Genomic DNA, 26,409 nt, shown 5'->3' with positions numbered 1-26,409 from the left:
GAGATGAATGGGCTTTTGTTTCTGGATCATTGTCACATGCCTACAATTTATCACCCATAATGATGGAAGAAACCAAGTGTGGGAAAGCAGCAGCAAGTTCATGAAGATACAAGGAATATATTTGGCTGAAAGCATCACATTCTTGAATCTTTTGTTAAAAACAACTGATACATCCCACAAGAAATACCAATTTAACTGGCAATTTCATGGATAGTTAAAATAGCAATCACTCCTGATCAGATCAGGAACACGTGACCGAATGATTAGTTTTTGAAGGGGAATCAGAGTGCCAATCTTTTAGGGATAAACAAACCGATTTAATTTTTGTTATCCCCTTAAAGGTTTTTAATATTATGGGTTTCTGTTTACTTTCTCCTAATTTAAAATAAAATTGATGTAAATTCACTGCTCAATAAAATTACTCATTTTAAAATGCAAAAAAAACATATAACCCACTTTCTATTCATGTAAACTAATTCAGACTGCGGATAAACAGGTGATCCATGCATCACTGTCTAGATGAGGCTCCACACATTCTGTGACAAGTCAACTCGCTGACACCACAATTTGAATATATGCCAGTCCCTGAACATTTCGATCACACCTCACCTCACTTTTCTATTGCACTTATGTCTTCTATATATTGTTTATGGCTCTCTCCTCGAACTGAAATTCTTCACATATATACAGTGGCGGACAAAAAAACTGCATCACCTTAAAAAAAGGAACATTTTAGAGAAACATATAAGATATTGTTTGATTACAGTCATTTTGTTTGTTGCAAAGCAAGGATATTGTGTCAGATAACGCTTCTATTGCATCAGACAGTAATTGCAAGGTTTTGCATCAGCTGTTTCTATAAATACGGCATTGGAAAGGTATACACACTCATTAGTAGTATCCTGTTTTGCGGAGGTGTAAGCATGGCTCCATATGTTCAGTTGACACCAAGAAAAAAAAGTGTAGTTGTTGCTCTGTACCCAGGAAGGGCTTTCTATGTGTGCTATCACTGATAAAATAGGCTGCCACCAGTCAACAGTATCCCGGGTGATGAAATTAAAGCATGAAACCGATGATGTGAAGAGAAGACCTGGATCAGGCTGAAAGAGAGACTACGCCTTCCCAAGATTGATATTTGAAATGGCTATGGCTTCGTAATCACCATGCTAGTGCTCCTGATCTAAAACTGGACTTTGAAATGGCCTCTGGTGTTGAAACAAGTGCACAAACTATCCAAATACGGCTTTCGGAATGTGGTCTGCATGCCTATCGGCCCAAGAAAAAGCCTTTGTTGACCCAACAAATGAGGAAGAAGCAACTTGCTTGGGCTAAAACGTATGTTTCACGGACAAAAGAGCAATGGGACACCATCATATTTTCTGATGAATTGAAATTCAACCTGTATGGCTCCGATGAGAAGCGATATGTCAGAAGACAAAAATTGGAGGCATACCATCCCGACTGTAAAGTTCCCCGTCGGTCAAGGTGGTCTGGGGATGCATAACAAGCAAAGGGGTGAGGCGAATTAAGTTGATTAATGGAATGGTGAATTCATTCCATTAATAAACCTGAAACTCATTAGGGATCACCACACAGACATCCAAAACTGCATTTTTCAACAGGACTCAGCACCTTGCCACACAGCCCTCGTTTTTCTCCCTTAAGGTGCAGTCATACCTCAGAAATGGTGGCATTAGTGTTAAACTGGCCTGGCAACAGTCTCGATTTGAATCCTATTGAAAATTGCTGGTACATAATGTCGTCTAAAATTGCTCAGAAGAAGCCAACAAGTAAGATTCAGCTGCAAGATAGCATTGTAAGGGTGTGGTATCACGAAATTAGGCAACCGTATATCCAGAAGTTGATTAACTCTATGCCAGATCATTGCAAGGTTGTAATTGCAGTTCGAGGAGGAACAACAAAATATTGAGGACTTACTTTGCTGATTTACAGTACATAATACTATTACGTTAACTTGTCATTTGTTTGTATGCGTAAATAAAATAAAATGTATGTTTGGTTGTCATGATTGCTGTTTGCATGATTTCTCATATTTCCATTAATTTTGCATTTTACCCTTTAGGAAGATATTTATGGCAATTAGGTATATCAGATGGAGTCTTTCTATTGGATTTCATTCACAGAGATATATATCCCATATAACAAATGCATTTCGAACATTTCTGCAATCCACAATGCAGTGCAAAACACATTATTTGCAAAATTCACTAGTGATGCTGTTTTTTGTCCACCTCTATATATGGAGAAAAATGCTTTTAAGTATAGTGTAGAATTACACAGTACAGCAAACAACAAAAATCCTTATGTGAGTTTGTATTTAACAAAGAATTTCCAACTTGTAAGGTCTGCATGTAGAACAGAATAACTCTACTACACTTAGCCACTCCATATATTTCTGAATGGTCCTCTCCTCCATACAAAGATAGTAGATGATGCTGCTGCATGCAGTTCTGATGACAAAATTTTCATTATGACTGTTATTTACATGTGGTGGTGGTGTAGGTGGCGGGTAAAAAAGCTAAAACCCCTACCATGTGTAAATGTGAAGTTAAAAAAAAAAAAACATTCATCATCATCTTGTACTTAGTGGATTTTAGGCTTATGAAGCCTGTACCATTAAATCTCTTCAAAGAACTGTTCAATCCATCTTTTTCTGGGATGCCCTCTGTTTCTTTTTCCAATAGGTTTGTAGTTCTTTGCCAATTTTGGTAGTCTCTTCCTATTCATTCTCTCTATCTACATGCTCTTTCCATTTTAACTGATAATTTTATATTTCTTTTATTATGTTGGAGGTTTTTAGTCTTTCTCTTATGTCTGTGTTTCTTTGGTGATCTAGTCTTGTTAATCCCAGTAGTGGTCTAAGAAATTTCATTCGGGCTGCTTCCAGACATTGTTTATCCCTCTTCCCAACCATATTTAAGTGCTGCCTTTGATATTATGTTATGTATTCGTAATTTTGTTTGTACTGTCATTTGTTTGCCAAAATTTCTTGCTAAAAAGGGAGTTCCTAATTTGTTATAAGTGGAGAAAATATCTGTGTTAGCGAAGACTTGACGTAATATCCAGTCAAATTAATTCAACAAACTATTCTAGCAGTCCAGGATAAAATTCATAACCCCAACAATCCTATTATAAAAAAGCCTGACATTTTAAATACTCGTGTTGTCCTCCCTTACCATTGGCAAATCGCCAGATGTTTACATCAAGCCTTTGCTAACACAGATATTCTTAATTTTCTCCACTTATAACAAATTTGGAACTCCCTTTAGCAAATACAAAGAAACCAATGTATATGACACGGGAGACTTTAATAATATAGTTTATCTAGTAAATTGCCAGTCAGATTGCAACGCGTGTTACATCGGAAGCACTACCAACAAATTTGGATCATCCACTACTACAAATACACATGTATACTCACAACCACAACCCCTCAGTTGATGTTGCAATTACCATTATTAAATTAAATTCAAGCTCCTTCAATATGAAACTCTCATAATAAAATGGTGCGGCTTAACACCATCCTTGACGTCCTCAACACCAAACTTCTGGCTTCCCTTTCCCCAGTTTGGAATCTCACATGCATTAAAATACCAAGTGTTCTGCAAAACATTTTGGGTACTTAAAATTCATGCCGATTCTCTATTCTTCATTTCCTTGGTGCCAACTGAAGATGTTTTTAACGAAAGTCCATCATTCACGACTACTGGCCTTATTCTCATTTAATCACAACTTTACAGTTTTACGTTTTAAAACTGACAACAAGAGGATGATGCGGTACACCTCTTCCTCCTCTGAGCTTAATTTTAATTTTTAACCCAGGATTTTTAACTTATTTTAGTTTTTAATCTGAGGTCTTCCCATACACCCTTTTTTATAAAATTTATGCAACTAAACAGATCATGAGGCGAGTGCCGGTTTTATTTAAGGCTTGACTAAAGTGCATATTTTCATTACTAAAAAAGGCATTAAAAATCTTTAAACAATATCTTTTTTTAATAAAGTTTGCTGTTCTTCCCATGTTTTGGCCTGGCCAGTCTGGAGCAAAGAGCTAGACACTAGAAGTCATGAGTCAAGAGACTCTAGAAATGTGACCCAGACAAACCAATTTACTAAGTCAATTAAGTGACATTATTTATGCTAAAAAATGAAATCAGATCATAAAATAAATGCAAATATCCAAGTACAACACTAGTTTGTTTACATTGATTATTCCAATCAGTATTCATGTATCTGGAGCTAGTGCTTACATTGGGAGCATGAATCAGTTAATATCTGCACCCAAGCAGTGACATTAATATGAGTTTAATTTGTTGACTATCTCTCTGCATAATCATACATTTTTTTGAGTGCTCTGTCCCTATCCCTGTTTTTCCCATAAGCATGGTTGTTTTTAATGCACGAAATACAGGTGACCCCTGCTTAAAGCTGATAATTCGTTCCCGAAAAACAGAGCGCTAAGTGAATCAGCGCTAAGCAAGCGCCGTATTCCCGTAGTGTAACATGTATTTGTGAGTTGCGGTCTATGCCATAGGATATGTCCTAATCAATAATAAACGGTAGCGTAAAGATGCACAAATATCGGTCAAAATATTTAATATTAAAAATTTGTAGATATATAATATTCTCCATTACATACATATATAATTATGTGGTAAGTAATTACATTATGTATCAAAATTAAACTTAAAAATCATGAATTTATTAATCCAATGGCCCACGGGCTGAAGAGTTTTCATAACTTTGGTTGATTTTGGGTTGTACTTTAGCTGTCTTCCTAGTAAACTAAAAGAGGTTTTACTTTAAAATCGCTGCAGCGTTACCACCCAACAATAAAGTCAACCAATCCTTCGCCGCTTTGAAGCCTGACATGTTTTTTTTTTTCTTTCGATATGAAACTTCTTTTAGGCATTCATTTTCAAAAAAGTCCTGTTTCACCTGTTAAAAATTTGTTGAGAAGTTTAACGCCACTCATCAATAATTTTTAGAATTTCTTTTTTTGAAAGTTTCAGCTCCTTCTTGATCTGCACTTGCGGATTCGCCCTGGATTTTAAATCTATCTTACCAGCCCTTACTAGCTTTAAATGGTTCCACATTTTATTAATTTTTTTTTAAAAGGTGAGCTTTCTTCAGATCATCATATAGGCTAATCGATTTTTCTTTAATAATATTTAACTTAATGGAATTGTGCATTGGATATTACCTTCAATTAAATTATTTATAAGTCTCTCCATTTCAATTATAATAACCAGCCTAGTTGCTTGCAGTGGGACAGCTGTCTTTCCTGCTGCTAAAATTAATTCTTTATTTTTTATAATTGTTCTTACAGTGGAATCTGCCAGTCCTAAATTATTGCACACATTCACTTGTTGTTGAACAGAATCGATTCGCTTCAAAAAGTATAATTTAATTTAATTTTCAAATCCAGTATTTTTCTTACCTTAGTAGGCTTCGTACCGCGTCCAGACGTTGTTCCTTTTTAATTCTTATCCACAATGCTAACTGATGAAGGTCCAGCTGTCATATAGTAGTTGTACAAGTTTGTTATGCTGTGAGAGTTAAGACCATTGCATTATCTAAATAATTTAAATCCTGTTGACTGCAAAAACAGATTAAAAGAAAACGTAACTGCGTTGCATTAATTATGATACAACCTTCGCGTAAGCTAACTATGTCTAACACTGTACCAAGTGATGACTAGACTTCGGATAAATGCATATAATGCAAATATTACAAGCAATATACTTGATAATTTTTTTAAAATGTAGATCTCAGAACTCCATAACAAGTCACCATAGTGCAATTAAATTAGCGTGGGAGAAAATTTCACTGAGCGTGGGAAATTTTGCTATTCATTTTCAAGCTATCCACTACATCAGATGAAACATTTTCATTAAACATGCCAAAAATTCAATCTGTACGCTGGTAAAAGAGCGTTATAGTGAGATATAGGTTATAATATAAAATGAGCGTTATGGTGAATCAGCGTAGAGCGAACCACGTTATAGCAGAACCGACTGTATTAGATTGAAGTGAAATTTTTTATAACCATCTGCATAAACAGAAAATAATAAATAATTATGCTACTCTATGTACATTTATTATATTAAAAGAGACAAACAGATAGCATGTTATGATCTGGAGGACTTCTTCAGTGGTGTATATACAAAGATAAAGTAATAATTACACAAAATAACATGGAAGGAACTTTAGCACTAGTTCTAAATCACAGTGAAGCTGTACAAGTACAATATTGAAATATAATGACTGGTTTCTGAATAAAAGACAAGCACAACAAAGCCTTTTTTTTTTTTTTTTTTTAATAATATATATAGCAATATAGTGACACGAATGTTTACTTTGTAGATGCACTATAATGATCTTTCAACCTTGATGATCTGAGTGTGAAAAATTGACAACTATTTGAGTGAGATGCTTTGTCAGTCAGTGCCAGTGTATTTTTCATTACAAACTGCTACCTGTGAAAGAGAAAAGGGGGATGGTAAACTTCTCCCTCCCAAATTCCAGGTCCATTATGGTAATAAAACCTTATACTTTTGTAACACAGCAGGAGTGCTCTGAAGGACTTTTATCCTCAGGTGAACTAACATGATATTAATATTAATGAAACTGGAACATGACTGTTCCCGTTCTCTTCCTCTTGATACAGAAAACCCACAGACACTGGTTTTCCATCTTTGCAATCACTGGAAAAACTGGTTTCTAACAAGTGTGGGGGTGACCCATCCATATAGGCCAACCCTAATAAGTGCCAAATGTATGATCCAAAGAATCTCACTCTGAAGGGCACTTATTTCCTAGCACTCTGATAGGAAATAATGATTAATAAACAAATTCTTTCTAATAGTAGTTATCTGCCTAGTTTCATCCAAAAAACCATCTCCAGTTCCACTACTCCTCAAACCTAGGGCCAACTCAAGGGTATATGGCACCCCTAGGCCAAACTGACTGATGGCACTCCCCCTTCCACCGATGCAAAGATTTTAATTTTTTAGAATGATTAATTTTAAATTTTATTTACTTACAGAACATAAATTATAATTAGTGTTACCATGTAGCACTAAATTTAAAATAAAAAATAAAACTCTTTATAAAAACTTTTAATTCAAATGAAAAATCAAACTCAAGCACACGGTATACAAAACAAATGTCTACAACATGCTAAAGCAGCACTTTTCGACAGTTACCAAAATTTTATAAAATTTATTAAAACTTCTGACAATTAGACATTTAAAGCAAAACTTTTATGGCTGCAAAAGTTATTATCAATCTTGATCTTCCAAATCAAGCTCTTTCAACAAAACCTGTTCAATTGATAGCATTGATAATTCATCTAGTGATGCCCCCTAAACCTTGGCATTCCTAGGCCAGTGCCTACTCGGCCTTACCCTAAAGCTGACCCTGCTCAAACCTATCTCTAACACATTCCTTCCTTTCACTCTTCTCTACTTTCCATGCCAAGAGAATTGCAAGGACAGCCAAGAATAGAGAATCGGAATTTATTTTTAAGGCAATAGCAACAACAAGCAAAGTAAGAAAAAGAAAAAAACCTCAATAGAAATACAAAGGAATGTTCTCTTTCCCACCTAATTTGGAAAACAGAGATACTCTATCTCTGGGTAATGTATAATGTCTCTTAATAATGTGTACAGATATTGCAAAGCTGAAACAACAATCCAATTACATCAGAACAGGGAAAACACTAGGGCTAGTAATACAGCCTCCCATTTGATCTTCGGTTGCCATATACAATTGATTTAAACCAACCACACATTACAGCAACATCAATTGATCAATTGATAATTAATTTAAAATCTTTGTGAAAGTAATTCTAGAAGCAATTAACCTTTTTATCCCATTTAAGGAGTTATTATTCAAGGTTTAGACAAAATTGGATAACAAAAGAACTCATGAACTTAATGGCAGAAAACTGGATGGTACTATAAATCATCAGAAAACTTGAATACTAGTGAATATAGAATAACTTTGTTTGTAATAAAGTTATTCAGTGGACCAGGCAAACTAAGGCAGAACTGTAGAAAAAATAAGGGCAGGAAATAAAAATAAGGATTTGAGCAAAACAAAAGGTCGAGCCACACTAGCTCACTAGAGGATGATGGCATCAAGGGTGCAAGAATATTTGCTGATGCTATCGAGGCAGTGTTAGGTGGGTCGGAAAACTGCTAGCTTGGGGGGAGACAAAGACCAATAGATTGACAGTAGCCACTGGCAGAGGTGAAAGAGATTCTTGCACTGCTTCTATTAGAATGAGCAGAAGCCTGGAAAACAAGATGCATGGTATTTCAGAGACTGCTGGGAGCCATTGCGGTACAAGTAAACACATGGGTTGTGTTAGGGTAGCTAAGAATAGAAACAGGTGCAGGTATACTTGCGTGTACACCAATGCTAGGAGTTTAGTAAATAAATTTGATGAATTTGAGGTATTGCTCAAAACATCAAAGGCAGATATTGTTGGGATATCAGAGACGTGGTGTCACACAGATATAAGGGATGCAGAACTGCAATTTGGGGAGTACAACGTCTACAGAAAGGATAGGAAGGGGGGAGGGGTTATGCTATTAGTTAAGAAACACATAAAATCCAAGGAAGTGAAGCCAGTCGACATCGCCGGACAGTGCAGTGTTGAGTCAGTTTGGTGTGACATAAGCATTGGGAGATCAAAATTGAGAGTAGGAGTGTGCTATAGGCCTAATGACTCTGATGAGTATAATAAGGAACTGTACAGGGAAATAGAGTGGGCCAGTAAATCAGAGAGTCTTATAATGGGAGATTTTAATTTCCCAGATATTGACTGGAATTTGGGGGCTGGTAACTCACACACTAGCAGGGCTTTTGTGGATTTATTGGATGATTGTTTTCTACATCAGCATGTTCGGGAGGCAACTAGAGGGAGTAATACTCTTGATTTGATTATCAGCAGTGATTCTTCATGCATTAAGAATCTGCAGATAAACGAACCACTAGGTGGCAGTGATCACAGTGTGCTGAAGTGGGATTTACTCAAAGAGGTAACTACCATTAGGGGTAAAGGGAAGCGTTATTGCTTCCGTAAAGGCGACTACGATGGACTGAGACAGTATTTAAATTCTATACAGTGGGACCAACTGATGATGTTACCAACAGCAAATTCAAAATGGGAAGCATTCAAAGAACTTATCTTGGAAGCTACTAGGCTTTACATACCAACTAAGAAATATTGTTCAAGGTTTAGGCCAAAATGGATGTCAGATGAACTAATGAGGCATATGGCAGAGAAGAAAAATGCATGGGATACTTACAAATTAACACATGACACAGAAGCCTATGATAGATACAAGTTGATATGCAACCAAGTTACAAAGGAGGTTAGGCAGGCAAAGGCAGATTACGAGAAATCCTTGGCAAGGGATGCAAAGAAAAACAGCAAAGAGTTCTTTACTTATGTTAACTCTAGAAGGAAGGGGATGAATCAGATTGGTCCACTTGATATTGATGGGTCAACTGTTGATGATCCTGCTCAGGTAGCTAACAAACTAAATGAATATTTTGCATCGACATTCACACATGAGGAGTTATTCAGCAAGGGGAATGCCAGAGGTGTATTCAACTCTAGCAGTAAGCTAGAGAATCTTGAAATAACTGGGAGTAAAGTGGAGGAGAAACTGTTGAAGATAAATACAAGAAAGGCACCTGGGGTGGATGGGATCTATCCAGTTATATTAAAGGAAGCAGCAAAAGAAGTAAGCAAACCCTTAGCCATAATTATGAGAGCTTCCTTGGACTCAGGGGAGGTACCCATACACTGGAAATGTGCAAATGTGACCCCAATTCACAAAGGAGGATCAAAGGCTGACACAAGTAATTATAGACCTGTGAGCTTAACTTCTGTTCTAGGAAAATTAATGGAGGCACTGGTTAAAGAAGCACTGCAGGATCATTTAGACAAGACTTCAGTTATAGCTCAGACACAGCATGGTTTTGTTAAGGGGAAGTCTTGCCTGACCAACTTGATTGGATATTATGATGCCGTCACAAAAGAACTGGATGCAGGGAATAACTTTGACATTATATACTTGGATCTTAGAAAGGCTTTTGATACTGTTGCACATGGAAGACTGCTACACAAATTGGAGCAGTGTGACATTGGAGGCAAATTGCTGCTATGGATAAAGGGGTGGTTGAGGGAGAGAAGACAGAGAGTGGTAATCAATGGACACTGCTCATCGTGGACTAATGTTGTTAGTGGAGTCCCTCAGGGTTCAGTGTTGGGTCCATTGTTGTTTTCTGTATTTATAAATGATATTGATGATGGTATATCAAGCTTAATGTCCAAGTTTGCAGATGATACAAAGGTTGGCAGGGTTGTCAAGGACACTACTGACACTATGCTGCTGCAACAGGATCTGGAAAGGTTGAGCAGATGGGCTGAGAGGTGGCAAATGAAGTTTAACATTGACAAATGTAAAGTACTACACATGGGAAACAGCAACCCCAGAGCAATGTATCAACTCTGTGGTACTACACTGACAGTGGTAGAGAATGAAAGGGACTTGGGGGTGGTTGTGCAGGCAGATATGAAGTTCTCTGCGCTGTGCAGACGGGCTGCAAGAGTGGCTCATGGAGTATTGTCAATGATATACAGGAATTTTTCCAGCAGGGATAAGGAGGTGATTATTCCATTGTATAAGGCAATGGTCAGGCCACACCTAGAGTACTGTATACAGGTCTGGAGGCCTCATTTCAAGAAGGATGTAGAGCTGCTGGAACGAGTACAGAGAAGGGAAACAAGATTAGTGAATGGAACAAAGGGGTGCTCTTACGAAGAAAGGCTTAAGTTTTGCAAATTACAGTGTCTGGAGACTAGGCACCAGCGAGGTGATCTGATAGAGGTGTATAAAGCCTTGAATGGTTTAAGCATGCTCAATGCTGATGGGATTCTTCCTCTAACTCAGAAAAATCACCTGAGAGGGCATAAATTCAAATTGAGGAAAGACAGATGTAGGATAGACGCGAGGAAATTTGCCTTTAGCCAGCGGGTGGTTGGTTGGTGGAACAGACTTCCATCCCTTGTGGTGGAGGTTGATAGCCTAAATAAGTTTAAGGCTCAGCTGGACAGGTATTTGGAACGAACAGAGGGGTGAGGTGGAAGTGGGGTTTTTTTTTTTTTTTTTGGCTGATGCTGCATAAGCTTGCTTTCTTGCATCAAATGCCCCTACTAATGCTAATGCATCCTCTAGGTAAAAGTAGATGACCTTAATAAGACTCCTCAATTTTTTATCGATGAAGATTTCCATTATTAAAGACTACATGTTTAAATCATGTTCAGAAAGCAACAACAACACAAAATGTTCTAAATTAAGTGATTCAGAAGACTGTTATGGTGAAAAGTTTGGCGTGTGCTTGAATGGGGTAAGGAAACTCTATCCTTCTAACACAATAAAATAACAATAACGAATCATCTGTTGATCACATGAAACATTCTTTGAAAGTTTTCAGTTAAAATATGATAATTCAACCAAATACATATTATGGAATTTTTTTTTCTTTTGTTTTAAACAGTAAAGTATTAAAAAAAAGAAGCTTGTTACCATTAAGTTGCATTACTTTTAATAATAAATACACTACGAATATGTTTAATATAGTTAGCCTTGGACAAGTTAATTTTAATTGTTCACACGATCCAATAATGAATTTAGAGTTATAAAGCACTGCAGAGAAGTAGAAGCTATTAACAGCCCATCTCTTAAAAACTTTAAACTGTAATTAACAAAGTTTTCTTAATTAGTGCTGTTTATTTAAAAAGATATTAAAACTATTACATATTCTAGACTAATCATTCTAGTACTGAATTTTTTTCATTATTTTGTGTTTTAAAGGATTAACACAGATATATCTATTAGCAGGAAACAAATTACAAACTCAAACAAAACATGAAATTTCTAAATCATTAAAAATAAGTATTTAAAAGAAATGCACAAGGCAGGATGAAAAGTTCCAGGATCGAATTTTTACTTAAACAAATACAAGAAACTGTAATATCCAGCACTCTACATTCCAAAATTCTTTAAAATCTGGTAGATATTACAAACCAGAACCTGTATCAATGATTGCATTTGTCTTTAAGAATCCATGCTAAAAAGGGTGATATATTTCCCTTTTAGTGCCATCACCTGTTTAATAAACTTTCTGAGTGCAAACTGCTCTTGCAAATTAGAGATATTTATCTGGTCACAACACAGCACTTGTATGAGCCAGTGACCAGTCTGATGTCATTTTAGGATAGCTGAGAGAGAGAGAATTCCCAGTGTTAGAACAGTTTTAAAAATGTATCCTTCATTAATCGCTGCCATAAACAGTGAACAGGTGATGCAATAAATGGTTTTAATTCTGCACAATAAAGGTTTCTGCTGCCATTATAACTGATCACACAGCTTGCCAATGTGTTAAAACTTATAATGGTGACAAAATGAAATTAGTGATGATTGTTTCATGTGCAAGAATTTGAGTTTCTCTCAAAATTCTTGTAAATCAATAAAAATTGCATTATACCTTGCTTTAATTATTCCTTAAGAACAGTATTTTTTAATTCTCCAGTGCAAATGTATTCCCTCCCCCAAATATCCACTGATATCCTATCTGATTAGCATTGGCATATAATGCAAGAAAGCAAACTTATGCAACATCAGACAAAAAAAAAAAAAAAAAACACACCCTCCCACATTTCACCCTTCCATTCGTTCCAAATGCCTGTCTTCCTCAGCCTTAAATTTATTTAGGCTATCAACTTCTACAATAAAAGGTGGAAGTGGAAGTCTGTTCCACCAATCAACTACCTGCTGGATAAAGGCAAATTTCCACATATCTATTCTACAACTGTCTTTCCTCAATTTGAATCTATGCCCCCCTCAGGTTCTTAATCTCATCAGCATTCAGCTTGCTCAAACCATTCAAGGCCTTATACACCTCAATCAGATCACCTCACATGTGGGGTGCCTCGTAGCAGGTGGGCAGGAGCAGTAGTGCGTAGCACATGCTTCTTGATTAGACCGGAGTTCGAGCCCGTGCCCACAAAATACGGAGGATGCGGAAAGGTCAGGGAATGACCACTGCATATCCCCAGAGCAATATGGCCTTAGTTGCTAATGCTCCTAAAAACCAAATAACAACATAACAACCTCACACGTGCCTACTCTCCAGGCATTGCAATTTGCAGAACTGAAGCATTTCTTGGTAAGAGTATCCCTTTGTTCCCCTCACCAATTTGTTGCCCTTCTTTGTACTCGTTCTAGCAAATCTACATCCTTCCTAAAATGTGGCCTCCACACCTGTACACAGTACTCAAGGTACCTGACCACTGCCTTGTATAATGGAATAATCATCCCTGCTAGCAAAATTCCTATATATAACTGACAAGACTCCATTACCTGCCCTGGCAGCCCACCTGCACTGCTCAGTGACCTTCATATCTGACTGCTCAATTATCCCAGGTCTTTTTCACTTTTCACTTCCCTGAGTGTGGTACCACACAGTTGGTACATTTCTCTTGGGTTATTGCTACCTACATATGCAGTACTTTGCATTTGTCAATGTTAAAGTTCAGTTGCAACGTCTCAGCCCATTTGCCCAACTTATCCAGATCCAGTTGGATTTTAGCATACTGTGTTTACTGTCGTTAACAACCCTGTCAACCTTTGTATCATCTGCAAACTTGGGCATTAAGCCTGATTACCTTCATCAATATCATTGATGAATACACAAAACAAAAATGGGCCCAGCACCGAATTCTGGGGAACTCCACTAATAACTTTCTTCCATGAAGAGCAGTTTCCTTTGACTACTACTCTCTATCATCTTGCACTCAACCAACCCTTTATCCAAGAAAGCTCTCATAATTATGGCAAGGGCTTGCTTACTTCCTTTGCTGCCTCTTTTAATATAATTGGATGGATCCCCTCCACCCCAGGTGCCCTCATTATGTTTGAATTCAACATTTTATCCTACACTTTGCTCTATTATTACAAAACCACTTAGCTCCCTGTTAAAGTTTGATAAACTTCTGGCATTCCCTTCCTTGAATAACTCCTCACGTGTGAATGTAGATGCAAAATACTCATTCAGTTTATCAGTTACCTGAGCAAGATCATCAATAGTCAACCCACCTGTGTAAAGTGGACCAATCTGATTCATCCCTCTTCTTCTAGAGTTCACATAAGTAAAGAACTCTTTGCATCCTTTGCCAAATATTTCTCGTAATCTGCCTTCACCTGCCTAACCTCCTTTGTGACTTGATTACATACTAGCTTATGTCTGCCACAGGCATCTGTGTCACCTCATAATTTATATGCATCCCATACATTTTTCTTCTCTGCCACAAGCCTCATTAATTCATCTGACATCCATTTAGGCCCAAACTGCATTAGGCACGCATTTAAAATTGACATTACAATATATAATATTTGCTTAACACTGTTACTTATGTTTAACAAATTGAACTGTTATTTACATTTTTAACCAATGGCACTACCTTTTAGTCATTATAAATGTGCTTCTCAAAAACTGCTCAATCACCAGGGTATACCTCTCTAAACTCCTGCATCTCTCAACCTCTGTGGCAGCCAGGTGGGCAGGAGCAGCAGTGCGTAGCACACGCTTCTTGATTAGACCGGGGTTCAAGCCTGTGACCACCAAATACAGAGGATGTGGAAAGGTCAGGGAATGACGACCTCATATTCCCGGAGCAATATGGCCTTAGTTGCTAATGCTCCTAAAAACCAAATAACAACAACCTCTGTGGGTGCCAGATTTTAAAGTTTACTATATAATACTTACAGATAATTACACAAATAACTTTTCAAAATGATGATCATGGCAATTTACAGATCTCTACCACTAAAATGCAATTGTATTTAAGTGGTAGAGATGTGTAATCCCAATTGGTGGGGAAAAAAAAAAAAAAAAAAAAAACTAAGAATCTTCAGATAAAAGAACCACTAGGTGGCAGTGATCACAGTGTACTGAGTAGGGATTTACTCAGAGGCGTAACTACCATCAAGAGTAAAGGAAGGGGTTTTTCCTTTTTAACGGTGACTACAGTGGTCTCAGCCAGATTTTTAAATTTCATACAGTTGGACCAACTGCTGATGTTACCATCAGCAAATTCTAAATGGGAAGTGTTCAAGAAATTAATCATAGAAGCTACTAGGCTCTTCATAAGAACTAAGAAATACTCATCAGGTATAGGTCTAAACGGATGTCAGAGGAATTGATGAGACTCATGGCAGAGAAGAAAAGTGCATAGGATGCATATAAATTATTGGGTGACACAGAAGCTTATGGTAAATATAAACTAGTATATCAAGTCACAAAGGAGGTCAGACAACTGAAGGCAGATTACACGAGAAGGAAGGCAATGAGTCAGATTGGCCCAATTGATATTGATGGTTTGACTGTTGATCTTGCTCAGGTTGCTGACAAACTGAACAAGTATTTGCATCTGCATTCACACATGAGGAATTATTCAAGGAGGGGAATGTCAGAAGTTTATCAAACTCTAACAGGTAGCTAAGTGATTTTGTAATAACTGAGAGCAAAGTGGAGGAGAAATTGTTGAAGTTAAACATAAGGAAGGCACCTGGGGTAGACGGGATCTATAAAGTTATATTAAAAGAGGAAGCAAAGGATGTAAGCAAACGTTCAGTTATAATTATGAGAGCATCCTTGGATTCAGCGGTGGTCCTGTAGACCGGAGATGTACAAATGTATCCCCACTTCATAAAGGGCGACATGAGCAATTAGATTAACTTTGGTTCCAGGAAAAATAATGGAGTCACTGGTAAACAAAGGAATGCAGAATCATCTAGACAAGGCTGCAATTGTACTTCAGACACAGCATGGGCTTGTTAAGGGGAAGTCTTTTTTGATCAACTGGATGTGGTCACAAAGGAACTGGAGGCAAAAAATAATTTTCATATTATATACTTGGAGTTCTGCAGACTGCAGTGTCTGGAGATTAGGCAGCTGCAAGATGATCTAATTGAGGTGTTTAAGGCTATGAATGGACTGAGCAAGCTCAATGCTGATGGTATTCTTCTTCTTGCTCAGACCACACACATGGGGGGGGGGCATAGATTCAAACTGAGCAGGGATGGTTGCAGAATAGATGTACCAAAGTTTGCTTCTGGCAATGGGTGGTTGATTGTTGGAACAAACTTCCAACTGTTGTTTTGGACATTGACAGTTTAAATAAATTCAAGGAAGAACTAGATAACCTACTGTAGGGAATAAATACAGGTAGTTCTCACTTTACGAATTCCCCCCCCCCCAGTATCAAGTATCAACAAAATTGAAAATATGAACATTCATTGCAAAAAAATTAATGTTAAACATTCATAAATACTGCATTCCAAATCACGTGCATAGCTATACAATAGTGTACCCCACTTTACTATATTAATCAGTTCCAGAGACACCATCGTATTGTTAAAATATTGTAACGTGAACCCAATAATACACTGTTTTTTTGGTAATTCGTTTCAAGATCTCGGAAGTTCAAATTTTCGCTGTATAACTAAGCTATTTATCTCTCTAATATGTTATTTTTAAGTCACGAGCATGACATTAAGGCCATATAAAAGATCATGAGCAGGTTTGTAAATTGTATTAGTTACCAATTCAAATCATTAAAATGCACTACACTTTCATCGTTATCATATGTTCCGTTATAAGAATCAACTTTAAACGCTTTTGTGATATTTTTCTAAAGCACATTTCTGGAGGTCATGACCATATAACAATAAAAATAATTTGCACTTTCTGGGTTATTGGGCTTTTCTGTTACTGTAAGCATTTATAAACGGATATAAACTCGATCTTCTTGCATTTGTGAAAATACCAATAGATGGAACTGTGTGGTTTTTTTTATGTTATTATGGTGAAATGTGTTTCCCCTTTACTGAAATCTTCAATCGTATAAAAAATATAAATAAATTTTCAGAATCTTCTCTTCATTCCTTTTTTTTTTTGTAAGCCTCGAAACTTGTTATTCCACACGAATTGTGTTAGTTGCAATTTGTGTGTGCTGTTTGCTGTTAAAAAATGCTTATGCATGCAATCGTGAAATTTATAATTAAAAGAGAAGATTAACTTGGAAACAAATGCCTCTTGAAACATTTCTGAAGATTGTTTGTTTGGGATTTTATTGGCGCATTAGCAACTAAGGCTATAATGCGCCAAGACCACTCCTTGTGCAACAAACCAATGCGTGCTGAGCCAATAATGAGTGATCAACGAATGTGCATTTAGTCGATGATGATGAAGAATAAACATTCTTTAACGTTTGTAAGTTGTAAATAATTTCTCTATTATTATAATTTGCTTGATTTTACAGGCTACATTTTCATTTCTTTCGATAAATCAATCATTTTTTAAACAAACTAATTAGCTAACTAATTTCATTGTTGAGAACGTAACCCGTATTTTTAACCTTATGCCTATGGGAAATAAATTCCCGCTTTATGAGCACGCGCTAGGAACGAATTAACTCGTAAAGTCGAGAACTACCTGTAGATGAAACGGAAGGTACCCCCACTGTTGCTATATATGCTTGCTTTCTTGCATCATTTGCCACTACTAATGCTAAAAATGGCATGTATTTTTTTGAAAGTTTCTTGACTGCATGTGGTGTTGTAGCTACCATAGTTTCTGCTTCATTAAATCGAAGATCATAGTCCCTTTAATGTTTTGGAAAAAAAAAATAAATTAATAAGGAGGATGGTGTAAGGCAGAAAAAGAGTGCTTGGAATGGCATTCAGAAATTATTATTGTGTTGAGCAGGGGCACTTTAAACAGAGTAATTTACAATTTTTCTTAGCCTCACAGATCAAGTCTGTCTGTATCTCTCAAGCGTTAAATGGATAAGTAGATTGTCTTAGTCACAACAGACTCCTTGTACACGTCATTTTATGAAGGATGCAGATCTGTTGGAAAGGGTGTAGAGAAGAGCAACAAGATTAGTTTGGGGGCACAAAAGGATATTCTTACCAAGAAAGAATGGGTTCTGTAAAACTACAATGTCTGGAAACTAGGCATCTGCATGGTGATTAATTGATGATTAATAATTGAAATGTTAAAGGGTAAGTAAATTAAATGGCAGTAATATCTTTCTTCTTTCAGATGACATACATACACAATAAGGGACATAAATTTAAATAATAATAATAATAAGAGAAGTGCCACAACACGTACACAGCCTACACCGATTACTGCAAGGCCTTCGACTCCGTGCCTCATAGCTGGCCGACAGAGGTGCTGAATATCTACGAAGTCAATCTGATAGTGACAAACTTCCTAGGCGAAATGGAGTACCACCACATTAAGGTCGAAAACATCACAACTAGGCCAATCCCCATCAGGAGAGGAATCTTTCAGGGAGATGCCCTGAGCCCATTGTGGTTCTGTCTAGCACTTAACCCGCTATCCACCTGCTCAACAGTAGCAAGTACAGATATAACCTGTACATCCTCACCCATCTAATGTACACGGATGACATCAAGCTCTAGCGGGAACCGAGAAAGCAACTACTCCAGATCACCGAAGAATTCAGCAATGATATTAAGATGGAATTTGGTCTAGATAAATGCAAGGCCCATGGATTGCACCAGGGAAAATTAGTCAACCAAAACTACCAGCTGCAGACTGGTAAAGACATCAAAGCCATGGCAGAGGGAGAAGCCTACAAATACTTGGGGATGATGCAGGCTCAGCAGGTACAGCACAAGGAAATTAAGGCCTACCTAACTGAAAAATACCATCAGAGACTCGGAAGCCTGCTGAAAGCAAAGCTGAATGGAGGGAACACAGTTAAAGCCATAAACACCTATGCAGTCCCAGTGTTCGCATACTCCTTCAGGGTCATAGATTGGACTAACCCTGAGATGGAGGATATCATGAGAAAGACAAGGACAATGATGACCAAGAGCCACCAACACCACCTAAAATCTGCCGTGGAGAGAATGACAATTGCCCGGGAAGGAGGAGAAGAGGCCTGATAGATCTCACTGAGCAACAGAAGACAGCGATAGTTAACCTGAAGGATTACTTCCAGAAACACACAGCAGCACTCCACCAGACCATAAGGAAGATAGACAAGCGGTATACCCCACTCAAACCAGGAGGTAAAACGAAGCTAGAAAGATGGGCAGAGAAGACACTCCATGGCAGACACTACAATGATCTCCACCAAGATCAGGTAGATAAAACTGCTTCCAATGCATGGCTCACGAGCAGGACGCTCTTCCCCGAGACTGAAGGATTCATGCTCGCCATCCAAGACCAGGAACTACAGAAAATACATCGTCAAGGAGCCTGAAGTGTTTGATGACACATGTCGACGATGCCACCTGGCCTCAGAAATGATCCAACACATCACCGTGGGATGCAAGGTGATCACCCAGACTGAGTACACTCATAGACATGACCAGGTAGCCAGGATAATAAGCTAGCAAGGAAATACTAGTTAATCGAAGAAAGTGTACCGTACTACAAGTAAGAATCCCAGGCAGTACTAGAGACCCCAACCCCACACAACAGACCAGACATAACACTTGTGGACAAGAAGGAAAAGGCTACCTATCTGATTGATATAGCAGTACCCAACTGGCAACCTGCAGAAAACCCATGGGGAAAAAATCAGGAAGTACATGAACCTAAGACAGGAGATCAAAGAGATGTAGCATATGCAACAAGTAACGACCATCCCGATCATCGTGTCAACCACAGGTATGGTGCCAAAGACCCTACATAACAGCCTAGCAGCAACAGGTCTCCCAGTGAACACCTACAAGGAACTCCAGAAAGTCGCAATCCTGAACACCTGTAGGATAGTCAGAGAGTTCCTTGAACAACAGTAACACCGGACATAACAACAACCACCCTGTGTACTTGGTAGCAATACCCGTTGCGAGGTGGAACCCCCAATCAGAGAGAAATAATATAAGAGCAATAATAATAATAAATGGTAGCAGTATATATGGTGTGAAAATTTACCTTTGATCAGTTTTTTTCTTATTCAATATTCATACATTTTAAAGAAATTCATTCCCAGAACTTTTTGTTCTTACCTTGTAGTTCTATAAATAACACTTATTTTTACACGATACATTTTATGATATACTTTTTGTTCTTGTTTTAGCAAATTCAAATATCTCACTTTTTTTTTTTTTTTTTTTTTTTTTTTTTTGGCAACAGAAACCAAGCAATTAACAGATTTTTCTAGAACTATGCTTTTGGCAATGTTCATATAATAAACACTCTAATTAAGAACTGCTTTTCTGCATAAGAAAAATAAATATATATATATACTTTTTCGAGGTAGTGCATTTTTGTTTTTTTATATTAATGGTAACATTACAATAATATGACAATTAGTGAGAATTCAAAGAATGTCTGGCTTAATTAAGTATAAGATTTTTTCAATTTTATTTACAGTGAACATCATCAAATATTGGGCCATTTTATGGAGCTACACGGGAGCTAATTTTGTGTTTAAAATTATTTGACCCTGAGATATGCATCTAAATTATTCAAGAAATATATATAAAAACTACAACATCAAGAAATTCTCTGAAACAGTATTAGCACTTTAATTCTGGTCATTTTATTTCTGGAAAAAAAAAAAAAAAAATCAAAACAATGACACAGACAAATCATTAATATTATATAATGTGGCAGTACAGCAAATATTTTATTTATTTATTTTTTAATATACAGTTTAATCACACAACATTCAACATTTATGAGTTACTCTGCACCTTCCTTTGGTACCTGAAACATTTTTCAGTTTCTTATGAATTTATCAAGGAGCATAGTGTCTGTCACCTTGATTTTATGATTCATCAAGAACTGTCTTGGCTTATATATATATATTATATATATATATATATATTATTTTTTTAGATGATTTTAAGCCAATTTTATAGTAGTTTCATCTTCTTACAATGTATTTTATGATCCAAAAGGAATGTGTGGAGTGTAATGATTATGTATGACTTGCTGAAAATATAAAATTACTTTTTTTTGTAGTTGCTGCTCATACAGTTTGTACTTAAAAGTGAATTAAAATAAAATATATACAGAAAAACCACTACATTTAAATTTTAAATAGTGGTTTTAGTTATCACTATGTTAAAATAGCTGCTTTTAAATTTTTTATGTATTTTCATCATCAGACGTACAACTAATTGCAACTTCACCATTCCCTACAGAATCAGTTGAATTGTCCTGGGAATTCATATGTGATTCTTTCCTCTCCTTGTTTGCAGCTGCCCACCATGCAAGAGTTTGGGCAACTTGAACTTCAGTGTCAGTATTAATTTCTAATGCTGTCCTTTGTGCAGGATCTGTCAGATCATCATCTACTGTACCCTCATCCTGCTTGCTACGTTTTGGACTAGGAGAAACACCTAGTTCCTCCTCTGTAGTGCTTCCTTCTGGAGATTGAGGTTTAGTCCTCTTTTTACTTTGTCCATTTGCTGAAGGCCATTGCAGTTCCTCACTGTGATTCTCCTGAGTTGGTGAAACTTTCTGTTGTGAAACATCTTCCTCTACTAATTTTTGCTCCTCTTTGGTAGGCAAACCAAAAGTCAAGTTGTTAGAGGTCCTAAGTGGAGCATCTAAGCTCTCCTGTGTACTTTCATCAACTTCTAGCTGTAAACCAACATGAATAGATGCAGCATTTGGTATTTCACCCAAAGATGAAACTGTTATATCCTCCTCACATTCAATCTCCCTTGAATGTATTTCATCCTGGATTTGTAAGGGCTCTATGGATGATTGGCTATCTTCATATACCTCTGAGACAAGAGCACACAGTTTAGGCTTATCTACAATATCTTTTTGTTCTGTCCGATTATCATCAAATGGTGATGACCATGAAGCACTGGTAGCTTCATTTGATTTCTGATCATCAACTGTACTCTGGTCATTTTTTATATCATTAACCACTGCCTGTTCATATTCTGCTTCTTTAACTTGGGATTCTGCTGGAGAAAAGGGAGGCTCTCCTTCAGTATCAGTGGTTGCTGTATTATCATCAAGCTGGAGGCGGTGATTTGCAGGAGAGTTTCTGAGCAGATTTGCTAACTTTTGGTTTTCTTGTTGCAATTTATGAATTTGGTCTTTTGCATCTCTTACCTGCTGTTGTAAGTAGTATATTGTATTTTGCATTCCTTCAACATCTTCATCCAGCTCTAAAAGGAATTCATCCAATTCTAAAATAAAAGAAAGGAAATATTAACTAATAAAAACATGCACTACACAAGTCTAACTTCACAAATGCATAATCTCTCTCACTCTCTCTTTGTCATTATACAAGTTATATGAATGTTAAACCTCAACAAATATCCTGAACTTTAAAAGTTTTGGTATTTCTAAATTTTTGAGTAAAACCCAACAAAACAAAAATGGAATTTATTTTAAAATTGTACAATATTTTATTTTGTAAACTGGTATACAGTTGTTTCAAGAAATAAGTATCTCATTGAGATACTTCATTCTTCAGAAAATAAACAAATGTGGAAGCAGTACCATATATTACAAACCAGACAGCAGAATTTATTTTCTGGCCTAATCAGACTCATGAAACTATCAAAAGTAGCTTCTAAGTCACTTCATAAATAATTTCATATGAACTGACATTTTCATGTCAATTCATATACATTTTTAGCTTCTGAATTATATTTCATGTTTTTTCTACTTGCATAAATTTAATTAATTTCTAGCTGATTCATTCCAATTGAATGGGGTATAGCATTCATATTGATAATTTTTTATTTTTTTAATTTATTATTCACAAACTGTTAATAAAGATAAATTCTTTATACATGAACTGTCAACAAAAATAACAAATTCTTAATGAATTCAATGAAGATAGGAAAGACGAGTTTGTTTATTATAAGCTGAAATGGAAAACCAAGGTGATACAAGGTACAATAACAAATTATTTACTAACTCAATAAAAAGTGACATTTCATCATTTAAAATGAAGCTATGATTATTTTCTTAATTAAATGAAAGAAAATTTGGATCATTACGAACATCTTAAATCACAATTTGGAAATCAGAGTATTAACTCTTCTAAGCAAAATAGACATTTTTCAATGAGCATTTGATTTTTGTTTTAGTGAATTTTTAACAGAGGAAAATAATGACTCATTATTTACTAATCTATTTTTACATATCTGAAGAGAAAACTGATACACTGGAAGCAAGTAAGCAAATGGAATGTAATAATTAATGAATTAAAATGTAATATTATATTAAAGGGAAAGTTTGGAAGCTGCTGAAAATCTTCTGAATTTCCAAAAATATGTGCAATGATATATTTGCCATTTTGCAAGTACTTATCTCTGTGAACAGGCCTTTTTCATCAATGAAACTTATAAAAGAAACAAAACAAAAGCCGTAGAAATTGCAACAGGAACTGCTTGAGTTTCATCCAACTTTTTTATCAAATTTGTCCAAAGATGAGCAACATAAGCAAAATACCACCAGTGAATTGGCACTGATGTAACCTGTATTGGTGATCATTGGATGGGAGGAATTTATCATCATTTTTAGGAACCAGCGGGAGATTAAGCAAATTTCCAAGCAGAAGGAAAAGTGCCAGTGGAACAAGAAAGTGGAAAAAGGTACTGTAAAAAGGTGCAACAGTACAGGACTAAGCTAAGGAGAACAGGTTTCAGACAAGCAGAGAAATTCCATCAAGACTGTTCAGAATTCTTCTAACATTCCTCTGCTGGGAGTCATTGGGCAGGATGTATTGAGTAGGTAGGAGCCGGTTTATCAAGATCATTCATACAAGAGTTAGCAGAAAAGTAAGATATCAGAAAGTCAACTTGTTCTTTGGCTGAGGATGCAGAAGAACCATCAGGCTGTAACAGAGGTGGGAGCAGAGATGGACAGAAGTCACAGCCAATAGCTTTGGCAAAATTTGGATAAGAAGCAACTTTTCTACTCTCACCCTGTTCAAAATCAAGTTTGGGTTGATTAGCACGATAGTTGTGTTCCTAGAAACCCTCGTGCAATGCAAAATCGTGCAATATAAACAACAAGCCCTATGGGAAAAATGGGGTTAGGTACTGACCACCCAAGATTGAACACACATTGTAACGAAAACATTACCAAACACAATAAATAATCGTAATAAAATACTTACGTATTTTTAACGTATTTTATTACGACTATTACGTAATAAAATATAACCACTCTATCTTCTGCCACTGAACAATCCTTTTTTTTATCCATCACGGTTACTTTCTCCATAATGTCGCACCGCTCCAATTTGTACAACACTCTTATATGTGGAACAGCATCAAAAGCTTTACTGAAATTCTGTTAAGGTTCCCATTAAGATGGTCCTACAATACATATTTAACCACTCTTCTTCTTCTCCATGCCATCTCCTAATGGAGGTTGGTGACCATCACAGCAAATGTCTCTATCTCTGGTAGCTATGAATAGTTGCTCAGTGTTCAGTCCCATTCAATTCTTGATGTTATCTAGCCACAATAAGGATCTTCTCCCAGGCTTTATTCTCTCCATTCTCTCCTTAATAATTAGATGCAGAATTCGACATTTTTTTTTTTTTTTTTTTTGTTAGTTGTTGGCGCATCGGCTTCTGTGGCCATATTGCACCTCCCAAGGTTTTTGCATTTTCTACTCTGATCCAAGCCTGAGGCAGGATTCAAACCCACGACTTTTCGGTTGCCAGGCAGGTACTTTACCCACCCGGCTAGCCCGGTCGGCTCAGAATTCCATATTTGTTGTTTTGCATCAGGTGTCTGAGATACGCTGTTTTTCTTTTCTTTATGTTTTTCAGCAACTCACAGGTTTTAGCAATTCTCTGCAGGATACTCTCATTGGTCATTCTTGCCATCCATGGTATCTTTATTTAACCATAGACTCCATTATTTTCACTGGAAGAGACATCAAGCTTACAGGACTGTAATCACTTACTTTGCTCCACCCCGAATCCAAGGATGCTCTCATAATTATGGCCAAAGATTTATTTACCTCTTTTGCTATTTTTTTTAATATAATTGGATAGATTCCATCAGCCCGGGTGCCTTATTTACTTTTAGCCTCAGCAATTTCTCTTCCACTTTTTTCTCAGTTATAACAAATTCATTTAGCTCCCAGCTATAACTTAGTGTATTTCTGGTGTTCACATCCCTAAAAACTTCTAAACATGACAAATTAGATGCAAGCAAGCTGAACAGGATCATCAACAGCTATGCCATTCATATCTAGTGGGCCAATATAGTTCATCCCTTTCCTACTATTGCTAACATAAGAAAAGAATTCTTTGCTGCTTTTCTTTGCCTTCTTAGCTAGACTTCTAATAATCTGTCTTAGCTTGCCTAAACCTCTTAGTGACATGACTGCAGACTAGTTTGTAGTTACTGTAGGTTTCCATGTCCCCTGCTAACTTATACTAATCTCATGCATTTTTCTTTTCTGTCACTGATGTCATCAGTTCATCTGACATCCACTGAGGTCTAAACTTTGAACAATAGATAAAGGAACTACTGGGTGACAGTAATCACAATGTACTGATGTGGGATTTATTTAAAGATGTAACTACCATCAAGGGTAAAGGAAAGGGCTTTTGCTTTCATAAAGGTGACTACAGGGGTCTCAGACAGTTTTTAAATTCTGTCTGAGACCCCTGGGATCAACTGATGATGTTACCAACGTTGAATTCTAAATGTGAAGCCTTCAGGGACAATCTTGGAGGCTAATAGGCTTTTCATTCCAACTAAGCAATACTGTTTAAGGTTCAGGCTTAAATGAATGTCGGTTGAATTAATGAAGCCCATGGCAGAGAAGAAAAATGCATGGGATGCATGTAAGAAGCCTACAGCAGATATAAGCTAGTCTGTAATCAAATCACAAAGAAGGTTAGGCAGGTGAAGGCAGATTATGAGAAATCTTTGGCAAAGGATGCAAAGAAAAACAGCAAAGAGTTTTTTACTTATGTAAACTCTAGAAAGAAGGGGACGAATCAGATTGGTCCACTTAACATAGATGGTTTGACTATTGATGATCCTGTTCAAGTAGCTGATAAACTGAATGAGAATTTTACATCTACATTCACACATGAGGAGTTATTCAAGGAGGGGAATGCTAGAAGTTTATCAAAGTCTAACAGGTAGCTAAGTGATTTTGTAATAACTGAGAGCAAAATGGAGAAGAAATTGTTGAAGTTAAACATAAAAAAGGCACCTGGGGCAGATGGAATCTATCCAGTTATAATGAAGTAGGCAGCAAGGGAAGTAAGCAAACCCTTAGCCATAATTATGAGAGCATCCT

General features: G+C 36.7%; 1 protein-coding gene across 1 annotated transcript in view; it reads right to left on the bottom strand.

The window, feature by feature from the left end:
• Positions 1 to 21,070: 21,070 nt before the first annotated feature.
• fl(2)d (Pre-mRNA-splicing regulator female-lethal(2)D) overlaps positions 21,071 to 26,409 on the bottom strand; it is a 125,070-nt gene continuing 119,731 nt past the window's right edge. The window contains exon 4 of the mRNA XM_090380191.1: positions 21,071 to 22,307. Within this exon, the coding sequence (XP_090236317.1) occupies positions 21,247 to 22,307 (1,061 nt within the window). The 3' untranslated portion in view covers positions 21,071 to 21,246. The remainder of the gene's footprint in view (positions 22,308 to 26,409) is intronic.

The sequence above is a fragment of the Mastigoproctus giganteus genome, chromosome 8 (assembly GCF_048544385.1).
Source record: "Mastigoproctus giganteus isolate SK-2022 chromosome 8, ASM4854438v1, whole genome shotgun sequence".
NCBI lineage: Eukaryota > Metazoa > Arthropoda > Arachnida > Uropygi > Thelyphonidae > Mastigoproctus > Mastigoproctus giganteus.
The sequence above is the reverse complement of the archived record's forward strand: the minus strand, read 5'-3'. Positions and strand labels throughout refer to the sequence as shown.